The following is a 12470-nucleotide window of genomic DNA, read 5'->3' on the forward strand; positions in this document are numbered from 1 at the left end:
AGTTGAAGACTGCTTTGAGTCTACCCCTACAACCACTGTGGTCCTGATCTAGCAGCTCCTTACCCTGGAATTGTAGCTGCTTTTCCCACTGATGCCCTAAGCAAGGGGGCTGCAGGGGCTGCATTTGGAAACGGAAGACAAGAGGCCTTCCAATCAGCAGCCATGCAGAGCCGGCCCATCCACAAGGCTGACCGAAGCCTCAGGTAGCAGGTTGGCAGGGGCACCTGCCTCTATCCAACTTCCTGCCTCTGCCTCTTCTCCCCCCAGTCCCTGAATTCCACAGGAAAAGGGGAATGGAAAGAAAGAGGAAGTGTGAAGGAAAGGAGGGTGGAGATTCTGTAGCCCACTACTCTCCTCTCCTCCACACTTCCCTTCTCACTCAATTCTTCTCTGATGCACTGCTTGCTAAGTAGGACAGCATTTGGGGCATCATTGTAGGTGCTTGGAAGTCTCAGGTCAGTCCTGCAACCTTTCCTTACGAGGAAAGGCTACGGCGTTTGGGCCTCTTCAGCCTAGAAGAGAGACGCCTGAGGGGGGACATGATTGAGACATACAAAATTATGCAGGGGATGGACAGAGTGGATAGGGAGATGCTCTTTACACTCTCACATAACACCAGAACCAGGGGACATCCACTAAAATTGAGTGTTGGGAAAGTTAGAACAGACAAGCGAAAATATTTCTTTACTCAGCGTGTGGTTGGTCTGTGGAACGCCTTGCCACAGGATGTGGTGACGGCATCTGGCCTGGACACCTTTAAAAGGGGATTGGACAAGTTTCTAGAGGAAAAATCCATTACGGGGTGCAAGCCATGAGGTGTATGCGCAACCTCCTGATTTTAGAAATGGGCTACGTCAGAATGCCAGATGCAAGGGAGGGCACCAGGATGAGGTCTCTCGTTATCTGGTGTGCTCCCTGGGGCATTTGGTGGACCGCTGTGAGATACAGGAAGCTGGACTAGATGGGCCTATGGCCTGATCCAGTGGGGCTGTTCTTATGTTCTTATGCCTTGGCTCTGTCAGTTACTAACCAGCTAGTTAGGTAGATGCACTCCCCACAGTTTAGTCTGAATCCAGCATTCTGCCTGCTGCATCCCTTGACCTTGTGCGTGCATCTCTTCCTCTGCCTCCTAGGACTATGTGGATGCCCTGAAAGGCCTGTGCTATGACGGCATGGAAGGGCTGCTCTTCCTCTTCCTCTTCTCCTTCCTCTCCGCCCTTTCCTTCACCACGGCTGTCTGCAGCCTGCCCCGTGCCTGGAAGAGGTTCCAGAACAGGTGAGTGGTAACCGTCTTGAGCTCTGGAGCATCCAATGTCTTACAAGTTTGCAACAAGCCCCAACGGATTATTAACTAACACCAACACCACCCCCTGCAAATTGTCACTTGATCACCTCCCACACGTATTGATCATTTTTTTTGGCTTAAAAAGAACAAAAGGATCCACTTCTGCAAAGCTTGAACCTGTGAACCTTTGTGTTATAGACTGAGAGCCAAATTACATTTTAGAACAGCTGTTCCCAAACTATCTGAGTCATGGAGATGCACTTTTTAGGATAAAAATTCATCACGGAACTTTTTGCCTAAGGCACATATGTGCATTTTTTGGCTGTTTTTACCTAACTGTATTTTTCAAGTTGTTAGTCGATATTTTACCGTATAGCAAAAGCGCAAATTATTTTTTGAATTCTAAATAGCTTACATTTTGATCTAAACTTGATTTTTCCCATTGAAAGTCATTAAAAATTGGAATTTTAAATATTGCTTTCTCAAAACAAAATTTTGTTTTTACATGTCTGCCATAAGGGTGATGATATTTTCACCTCTTGCTTACATAGGTACTAAAACAAATGACAGCAGTATTGACAGTGGAAGGTATTTTTGAGCAGTTGGGCATGTTAAATTCCAGTTACATTCAGAAGGTTATTTTTCTCCACTGATTTCAGAGAAATAAGAAACTTAGGGCGCAATCCTAACTTGCGCTGGAACAGGCAAACCAGGAGGCTTGCGCTATATCCAGCACAGGATTGTGGCCAGAAGCGGCTTAGCCAGAGGCAAGGGGAAACTCTTCCCCTTACCCCTGGGTATGGGCTGCTGGTACCTATGGGTCTCTTCAGACTTGCGCCACCTCCTGAGGTGGCGCAAGTCCAAGGAGAGCGGAGTGACTTGAAGCCACTCCGTTCTCCCCGGGAACGGGGGTTGGGATCCACTATAACTGCAGGATCCCAGCCCCGCCTCCCGCTCCCCGCCTGCCCACCCCCGGGCCCGCCCATCACCCTCCCTCCCCCCACCCAGGAATGCCTCCCTCTCTCCTCCTCCCCACCCCCCATGCCTACCTTTTTCACTTGCGTTGGCCCTGCGGGGAAAGCACCGGAGGGGAAGCTGGTACGGAAGCATCTGTCAGCCTCCGCAGACTGGCACTTCTCGGAGCGCCGGCCTGGCTTCCCTTCGAGGAGGCGCAAACGTGCTTTATGGCACGTTTGCGGCCCTCCCAGGCCGGCCCAAGGGACTTGGGCTGGCCTAACTGACAGTTAGGATTGCGCCCTTACTCAACTACATAAATGAAGAAGAATAACAAAAAGCATAAAGTAAGTCAAAACATTGGCGAACGATTTAAAGCAGTTGAAACTGTCAAGCAAACAAAATTCACAATTTCAAGCACAAACTTGCAATTTTGGGAACTTGTCACATTTTATTTTATTTATTTTCTTTCCAATCCCTTTGCGGAGCATGTGAAGGTGCTTCATGGAGCACCAAGTGCTCCACGGAGCACAGTTTGGGAACTGCTGCTTTAGATTAGTAAAAAGCCTGATTTCTACTCCCTAAATGCAAGTCAGAGAGGCATGAATCCAGATTGGAACTGCAGTGTTAGAGGACGGATTTTTCACTCTTTGCCCGCATCACAGTCCTGATCCAATTTGCCCTGGGAAGACGCTCTCATTGGATGCCAAGGGAAGGTTCCCATCTTGGGCACACTGCGACTTTGGCAGAGGCAAGATGTTAAAACCACCCTCCCTGAGGTCCCAGTCTGAATTCCTCTCCACACCCATTCTATTTAGAGAATAAAATTGAAGCTCATCCAGGCTGAGCATGTTATCAACGTAACATGTAAGGTGTTAAACAGCTGGCTCATCTAAGCCCATTCCTCTCTCCTCCTCAGAGCCTGAGGTAGGTTTTCTGCAGCCCTGCTCTATTCAAAAGACTCTTCTGCCTGCAGAACACACATTCTACCCCTGGTATTCCTATCTGGTTGCCCAGAGATGAATGTCACTCTCCATAAGTGACTGGGCAAGTGATCATTTACAAAGCTTCTATAATACTTTTTTATGTGGTACAATTTCCTGTGCAATTTCTGGGCTGCTGAGTGGAAGCATTGAAGCAGACAGCAATGTCTGAAAGATGGATTATATTTCTGGGGAGGCTGATGACCATCAGCCTGTTGAACTGTAACGTCAGTCTTGGGAGTATGGCTGATGGACATTTGCATAATATCTGCGCTACACCCAAGACCTCCAGGCATCAGAGGTGGCGAGCCAAATGCTGGCCACCTCTGCTCCACCCATTCCCTGGACTGGAAAAGGAAGAGGGGCGGGGCAGAAGAGGAGGTTGGAGGAGATGAGCGTGCTGAGCTAGAGCGTTGAGCTAGGGCGACATTCTAGCTCACCACTCTCCTCTCCTCCGCACTTCCTCTTCTGCTCTGTCCTCATCTTCCTTTTCCAATTCAAGGACTAAAAGGAGGAACAGTGGAGGTGAATGGGCAGGCAGAGGTGAGCACCACCTGCATATCTTCTGCCTGAGGCGGCCCCTCAGTTGGCCTCATGGATAGGCTGGTCCTAGCTAGAGCAGCTGAACGTCCGATGCAGTCAAAGGTCTTTTGTCGGTAGCACCTCCAATGCGTGCTTGCATACTGATTAGAATCATCAGCTTTTTAAACTGACTTCTGTACTATACTTGCATGACAGCTCCATTTGCAGGCATTAGCAACTGTTAGGAACTGTCTACTCCCTGTAGCATGTCACATTCTTCAGTGAAGCAAGAATGTTCCTTTGTTAGGCAAGAAGCATCCCTGCTCCAAGCAGTTCTAAGGGAAAGCAAAGGTAATGGGTGGGGGGACACGATTTTCTGTATCCGCAGTGGAATGGAATCCCCACGGATATGGGCGACACACACAACTGTATAGTGTGGCAGTCTTTTCTCCCCCTAGTTTTTTAAAAGCAGGTTTGAGAGAGCGTGCACGGCTGCCATGCCATCGCCTGGCTGTTTCTTAGTTAGAAAGAGCAGTGTAGCCTCCCCAACCGCCATGTTCTTAGCTGTATGTCCTTGTTAGACAAGCAACAGTGACAGGACAAGTGAACATGGAGAATCCTGAATCTAGGAGAGAATGAGCTCTGGGCTTTTTCTGGGTTTTCCGAAGCCTTTGGGCCATAGTCTCCTAGTCACATCAGGCAGGGCGGCTTCCCCCAACCTTGTCCCTCATTCTTTCCTTCTTGCAACCCTGTGCAGGGACTCGGACTACGACGACATGGAGGACGACGACCCTTTCACGCCCCAGGCACGTAGGCCGCCGATGGTGCGCGCGGGGGGGGCTGGGCCCGCCCTGCCCGGCTCCTATAGCCACTGTTCAAGCTGGGGCAGCCGTGGCAGCCTGCGCCTCTCAGCCCCCCCCATTTCCAACGCCCCCGTCTCACAGTACATGTGAGTAGCCCCAACCAACCACCTCCCAACCCCCTCCCCGCGCGCTCGGTCATGATGCCCCCTGTGAGGCGGGAGGGGCTTGGAGCAGCCAGAAATGGCACAAAGCTGAGTGCGCGAGTGGTGGGGGGAAGGGAGGGCAGACTCCCCCAAACCAACATCGGAGTGCTCCTTATACCTTTTCCTCCTCTTTTCCTCTCCTTTCCCTCCAACCCTTTCTACCATTGTACTCTCATTCATTCATTCATTCATTCATTCATTCATTCCTCTTGTTCCTCTCTCCTCCACCTTCATTGCTCATTCATTTTCCAGGAAATGTCTCCTATGTTACTCTTGCATGTCAATCCTATATTCTGTTTCCTTGTGAAGTGTACTGGAGGCAGGCCATAATTTTCAAGAGAGCTGAAGTTGATTCAGGAAGCACTGATTGTCTTGTGGAAATGGGCTGCCAAGGGATACGAAAGTGAAAAAATGCTGGGAACCACTGAAGTAGAGCAAAGTATACCAGAGCTTCAAGCCATCCCTAAACTGGTGAAGGTTGCAGGTTGGCTTGGAATGCAAGGACCAAAGGAAGCAAAATTAATTCCCTAAATACGTCTGGCTAGAAATCCATAGTCCTTATTGGTCTCTGCTTCAGTTGCTCTAGGAATCCCAATCCCTGCATTTACTGGAGAGTCACTGGGTGTGCTTTCACTTTCCAATAGCAGACCTGACAAAACACATCCAACATCCTTGGGCTTGAACTCAAGAAACCTAAGATGAATGATGTCATCATGTTAGCTGTTTGGATGAGTGGGGTCCACCTGGCCATTCCATCTCACCCCTTTACCTAGACCAGTGTTTCCCCAACCGGGGGGTTAATGACCCCCCAGGCCAGGTGTTCATGTTTACTTTTGGAATGCTACTCCTTAAAGGAGGATAGCGACTGGACTGGCGACCCATAGGTATCATTAATGTGGCACTTCCAGGTTTCGCTGCCACCGCCGCTACTGCCGCCAAGCACAGGTAAGTTAAAAAGGATTTTTTAACCTGTATTCAACAGCTGTGGCAGCGAAACCCAGAAGTGCCATAAGAACAGCACCTATGGGTCCCTGGTTGGGTCACTACCCTCCTTAAGCACTCAACCAGAGGTGGGGAACTACTGACCTAGACAGACAGGAGCACCTTCATTTTCAGCCCACACCTTGTGCATTTTTATTGTCCAAGTATGGAAGTACAGCACTGACATGTATCTCAAGTGTACACTTGCTCAGATGCTGATAGGCTATAAGCAAATTGGTCTGAATTTGCTTGTTTTTTTTCTGAAATACTGTAGTTAGAAAGACATACTTGTCTTGAGTGCATGCCAAGCTCAGTAGGTAGGCTTGGCTAGCCCAGCCATAGAAAAGGACCAAGACGCACCCCAAGTACATGGCTATTTGGGAATGGCATTTTCAAAGGACAAAGACCACTTGCAGGAGCACATCCCAACAGCTTTTAGGCTGCTGAACCAACACGGAAGCTTCTGGGGAAATAGAAGTGTCCAAAAATGGGGGGACGGATGGACAGGGCATTCATCACAGGCATATTTTCAGCTCCCTTCCCATGCTTCTGGCAGACTTTGGACTTTTTACACTTTTTTTCAGGCATCCAGCATGTTTATCTATTTAAATGTTCATTTGCACCTTTTTTTAAGTATTGGATTTTGTTACTGCTATAAGAGTGAGCCAATCAGCATAGCCATGGGGTAGTGTGGAGACACACACATGGCTTTGTGATTATTCACAAGGGCCAGACAATCAGCTTTCTGGACAGTCAACATCTCCTTAAAACAGAAAGAACCAGTTCCTTCTGAGCTCAATTCAGTGCAGATCGACAGAAGGCTCTGTGCTGGAGACAGGTACATCTTCCTTCCCCCCAATGGAACTAACGGTGTGCGGATTTTAGAGCAAACTGCTAGCATGGAAGCAACTGTGGAATCCTTCACGCTTTTGCAAAGCTACAAGTTCTTCCATGCGTATTTCAGGAAAAAAAAAAAACAAGTTAAACTACATTCAGACCAATCTGCTTGTACCCTGTCAACATTTAAGCATCTTGAGATTACTTGTCAGCGCTGCACTTCCATACTTGGACAGTAAAAATGCACAAGGAGTGGGCTGAAAATGAAGGCGCACTTCCTTGAAGTCTTATCACTTTTCCAAACAAAAAGTTTTTGTGTTTGTTTTCCCCAAGAACTGTCAGTGACTTCTCCTTGTCAGTGACTTCCACTGTTATTCCCTTTGTGGGGGTGGGGGAATGTAATACCAAAAAAAAAAAAAAAAAGGTATTGTTTGTACTTGCAATACTGATGTAGGCAGTGTGGGTGGTTTCATGATCACCTGCAGTCAGACTTTCTTGTGCTTTTTGCTACCTGTCTTCCAAAAGCAGAGAAAATATACTATTCCACCTTGGCTCTGTTTGCTCCCCTCACCCTTCCTAGGAAAATGTCACGCATTTCTCCACTTTGCTCGGGGTGCTGGGAAGAATTGAGGTAGAGCGAGGTTTGTGGACAGAGAAGGAAGGGGGAAGCCGTTGAAATAAATCTTGAACTGGTTCTTGACTTGTTGATCAAAGGAGGAAGGGGCATCCTCCTTTGGTTTGCCATGTGTGTGACATTTTTAATCCTGCCAGCCCCACAGACAGTTCAGGGCAGCAGACCAGGTCCTTTCTTCTTACCATCAGCCTGTTAACTTTACAACCACCTGGGAAGGAGGTAAAACTGAGAGAGTGGCTGGTCCAGGATCAGCCAGTGATTTGGCCATGGGTCTCCCTGGGCTTCCATGTAACACTCTTTAACATAGACACCACACACTGTTCTTACTGGTGGGACTTTGCCCCCCCCCCACACTCAAACTGGTACCCAGGAGTCACCAATTTAGTTTTCCACTGCCCCACCCTCCTTGAGCAATTCTGCACGTGTGTGGGATCCTGATTCATGCTGTTTTCTTCCCTTGCCTGTCCCCTTCTGTGTCTCATTCCCCCATTCCCATTTCTGTCCTGTCCCTGAAACTGTTAGCCAACGAGTCCCAATGAGCTCCCCTCCCCTTATTTTTGCACAGCAGTTTGGATTCAGGACCTGTGCTGGCCATCAGCCCATCTATCCCAAGATAAGACTTTTCCACATACTGTTTTAGGGAGGCTTCTCTGGAAATGACACTGAGACCCCTTCAATCCATGCCACAACTGAATACGTTTCTCAGGTGCTGACTCTTCAGCTTCTCTCCCAAAGCTTCCCAAGCCAAGGTCAATTTTGGAGGGCATTCAAATCAATGTGTTGTTTCTTTTTTCAATTCCCCCCCCCCTTTAGGTATTGTTTTCTTAATGCTCTACCCTTTGGTGGGAGATTGAGATCAGAATATGTCCCTAGCACCAGGGAGAGGATTTAGGCCCAAATCCTAACCCACTTTCCAGCATTGGTATAACTATGCCAATGGGACGTGTGCTGCATCCTGCAGTTGGGGGGCACTCACGGAGACCTCCTCAAAGTAGGGGAATGTTTGTTTCCTTACCTAGGAGCTGCATTGCCCTTATGTCGGTGCTGGAAAGTGGGTTAGGATTGCGCCCTTATTTATTTATTCATTCATTTATCAATATATCTAGATTCATTTTAGGCCAGCCAGGCAGATACATTTCCTTGGCTGTGGATCCCCTTGGGGTGGTTGGAGGCTGCACATTCCCACCCATCCCCACCAACCTACACACACACATATATGACAACCTCTAATGGAACGTCTCCATAGAAAGGATTCTTCACACAGGCGGTGTGATTTGTTTGATTCTTCTCCCCCATTTTTCTTCTTGAGGTAAAAAAAAAGGGGCCTCTGTGTGTGCCATGTCTACACATGGCAGCCTTGTATAAGACATGACTTTATGTGCATGGTAAAGGAGGAAGTACACTCACTCCTGCATCCTGCAGAGCAGATCCACAGCTCAGACAGTTGCCTCTTAGTTAAACTGCCCCTTAGTTAAATCATTATTGAGTCTATGGCTTCCTGTCATCTGATCGAAATGAACCAAGAATCTTATTAACGACCGCATGGAGAGAGATCTCCAAAAGGGTTGTTTGGAAACCACTGAACAATGAACAAGGCAGAGGCTTCAAGTATCTCTGGTTGTGTCTGGCACTCGGATCTGGAGTGGTGGTTTGGGGAAGGGGGACACATGATCAGCTTCCTTGTCCGTGTCGCTTGCAGGAGTCAAAGCGCTTCGTACAGTGGCAGTCCTCGATTTGAGAGTGTCCCCTTCATCGATCGCCATTCCCCGCCCCCTTCGGTAAGTTGGACTCCTCTGAGCCATGACTTGGAGGCCCACTGGCTACATCAGGGCCTCCAAGAGGAATTTAATCGGGGCGTACAAAGTTTCTTTTGGGCCCCTTCCTAAAGTGGAGGGGAGAGGGTGAAAAAGCGCCAGGGAGGGTGGCAACAGGGGCGGGCAAAATGGGAGTGGGGAGAGGCCACGTAGGGCAGGAGGAGGGTGGCAACAGCCGGAAAATCTTTGGAGCCCAGGTCTACTGCACTTCCCAATGCGAAGCCCAGGTCTACCTGCCCACACAGTGTCAGCGGCTAGATACAATAATATGGAAAACCAAACACACTTCTAAGGGCCCAATCCTAGTCTTCACGCACTGGCTCACCTCTGGCACGCACTGTTGCAAACGTGCCATAAGGCACCTTTGCAGGCCTTAGTGCAGGTGGTCTGCCAGTGCTAGCACCAGTGGAGCACCAGAGCTCTGCTGCTTGGTGGTCGTGCAAACCGCCAAGCAGCAGAGAGGTAGGTGGGGCACAGAGGGAGGCAGGGAGGAGGCGTTCTGGGGCGGGGGGAGGCAGAGGAAGGGCAGGGAGAGGGTGGAAAGGAGGCGTGCCGGGGGGAGCGGGATGGGAGGGAGGCGGGACCAGTGGAGCTTTGCCCCACGGGATCCAGAGCCTCCATGTCGGGCTGGCCACTGAACTTTGGGTCAGTGTAGAATTGAGTAGCCCTATTGTGGGGCTACTCGGTTTACCCAGGGGAAGGAGACAAAAGTCCCCTTCTCCCAAGGAGGAGGCGGCTGCTACCTGGAGCATGCAGGATGCAGCGGCAGCCATTTTCGGCAACACTGCAGCTCTGCACACCGGGCAACTCAGGATTGGGCTGCCCTTCTCTCTAAAATCTTTTAAATGTAGAAAATCATTGCAGAAAATTAGCATCATCTTATTTATAGAATTGAAAGTGTCCTCTGCGTACCAAAACTACTGCAGCAACCGTAGTCCTGCAGCTGTGTCCCTGAGCTGCTAGACTGTCCTTCATCGTAAGCAGATCCACAAGCCAAAGAGCAGCAGGCCAGTTTCCTCCCAGATTTGACCCAGTGTTAGGAGTGTTATGTATGCATTGTTTGGCCCTGCACATCTGGCTTGTGGCAGCAGCTGTCCATGGTAGTGTCCCAACATTCCACGCAGGCAGTGAGTCTGGGTGAAATGAGAAAATATAAAATCCCAGAGAATTTCTGGGGCTCTTCCTTTGGTTCCTGGACCCCCTTTTTGACACTGGGCCCAGGTATAAATTACCCCCTGGACTCCCTTCTCATGGGTCCTGGGCTATATGGTGTGGCACAAGGGGTGTGGGACAACCCCCTATTGTTTTGCAACCCAGGTTGCAGTCTAAAATGGAAGGGGAGGGAAGCTACTACAGATCTAGTGGCCATAATATAAACTACAGCATTGCCAGCTTTAGATTTCAAAAATTCTGGTCTCTGAGTAAGAACAGATGGGCTCTGCCAGAAAAAGAACAAGCAGCAAAAGCTTTATGTTTGGCACTGTGGCGGCTGCTGGCAGATGCAGTAGACTTAGCAGAAGCACAAGAATGCTTGTGTGAAGGAACTACACCTGTGAGCTTTCCTTTGCCAAGTAAGGGCCCAATCCTATCCAATTTTCCAGCACCGATGGAGCCACAATGCAGCTCCAAGGTAGGGGAACAAATGTTCCCATGCATTGAGGAGGGCTCTGTGACTGCCTCTCCACCACAGGATGCAGTGCATGCCTCAGTGGTATGGTTGCACTGGCACTGGAAAATTGGATAGGATTGGGCCCTAAGTTGCTCTACCACCATCTTTCCTCTCTTTCTTAGTTCAATAGAACCTGCATGGGGTAACTATAAAGAAAGTCTCTTGCGCAGCAGCATATATGATGGTGTGCTGGGGCTGAGCAAAACAAGCTGACCCATTTAATGTGCATGTGTGGGGAGACACAGTTTGAGCATGTGCACATGAGAGAAAATGATGCTGCTGATTTTAACTGAAAAATGTCTAGCTTTTACACACACACACACACACACACAAAATCAAGCAACTGCTCATAAAACTATACAAAGGATTGTGTTTGGTTTTTTTCCTGAGCAGCTTAAAGCCAGCCTGCCCATTTTCCTCCACCCTGAGTCCTACTTTGCCACCATATGCATTTATGAATGGAAAAGTATGATGGAATAGAACCTTCTTTACTATTGTAATATGTATCTTTGGGGTATTTACCTTCCCGCTCCTCTCTATGTGTTGTCCCATAGTATTCCCCCAGCATGCGAGCGTCTTACGTCGGTGCTAGCGAAGAAGTGGAGCACCCCTACCGGACTGGATTCCTGTCCTAGATGCACCTCAGAGGACCCCTGCCCCAACCCACATCCACACAACTAACACGAGCAGATCCCCCCACCTCTTATCAGAAAGCAACTGAAGCAAGCCCTATCACCATGTGTCCCCCCCACCCCTTCACCTGGATCTCTTCTTCACTCACTTTTTCTGCCCTCTATAAGGAAGCAAGCGGAGGGTGGGGAGGCTAATCCCTGTGGGTTACACAGAGAAGATTAAAAGAGGTAGGAGGGAGGAGTGAAAAAAGACAAAGGAAAGGGGATCAAGAAAGAGAATGTAATTTTTAAAAAAGACATAATCGAGAAACAGGACAAGGGTGAGCTGAGTAAAAGGCAAAGGGGATGAAAGGCAGAAAACAGTAGGCGAGTGATTAATAAGTACAAATTCAGAGTGGAAGAGTAGAAAATTATATAGGAGTGTGTGTGTGTGAGCGTGTGCATGAGTAGGTCGAAAGATGGAGGGACTGAGTGATAGAATGAATGAAGGAAGGAAGGGATAGACTGAACAAGCAAAAGGAGACTGGAGACAAAAGATGGCTCAGAATAACAGAATCACCGAAGCTGCTCAGTAAGGGATCCAACAGCCCTGCTCTCACATTGGGTATTCCAGAAAGGTGAGGCCACTGCTGGGACCCACAGGCAGATCTGAGGGAAGAGGGGGAATCCAGAGTGGGCTCAGAGCCTGCTTCCCACCAGCCTCCTTGATCCTCATTAGAGCCCCCCAACACTAACAAGCGTTTGGAACTTGCCCAGTTTAAATAAAAAGGGAAACTTTATTTTACACTGTGTTTATCTTTGATTTTGTTTTCAGGCATGTGCAGTCATGAAGTCCATCCAGAGGTTGTAGGCTCCTTTGAAAAAAAAAAATTTTTTTTTAAAGATACATAAATTCAAAACCTCCCCGTTGTTTAAAATCACTGAGCTGAATTTTGAAGACCAGTCATCCAAAATGTCAAATAGATTTTGAAAAGTTGCCAGTTGCAATTCCTGTCCTTGGGCAAGGCGGCCATGGGTTTCTCAGACATCAAAACTCCCAGTTTTGAACTCTGATGCAAAACACAGTATAGGCTGCAGTTCAGGAATTGTAAAGAAGACGCTGACATACTGAGTCAGGCTGCCAGTCCCAGCCCATCTAGGTCAGTCTTGTCCC

The 12470-nt window shown here is 48.6% G+C and overlaps 1 protein-coding gene across 3 annotated transcripts in view; it reads left to right on the forward strand.

The window, feature by feature from the left end:
* TTYH1 (tweety family member 1) overlaps positions 1–12170 on the forward strand; it is a 74789-nt gene extending 62619 nt beyond the window's left edge. Inside the window, exons 11-14 of one of the 3 annotated variants that reach the window (XM_066628121.1) lie at positions 1134–1276; positions 4502–4550; positions 8902–8980; positions 12132–12170. In XM_066628121.1, the coding sequence (XP_066484218.1) occupies positions 1134–1276; positions 4502–4550; positions 8902–8940 (231 nt within the window). In that variant the 3' untranslated portion in view covers positions 8941–8980; positions 12132–12170. Of the gene's footprint in view, positions 1–1133; positions 1277–4501; positions 4694–8901; positions 8981–11239; positions 12102–12131 lie in introns of those variants that run through there. The other 2 variants (XM_066628119.1, XM_066628120.1) reach the window with 2 other exon arrangements.
* Positions 12171–12470: the final 300 nt, after the last annotated feature.

This window comes from Tiliqua scincoides, chromosome 5 (assembly GCF_035046505.1).
Source record: "Tiliqua scincoides isolate rTilSci1 chromosome 5, rTilSci1.hap2, whole genome shotgun sequence".
NCBI classification, from domain to species: domain Eukaryota; kingdom Metazoa; phylum Chordata; class Lepidosauria; order Squamata; family Scincidae; genus Tiliqua; species Tiliqua scincoides.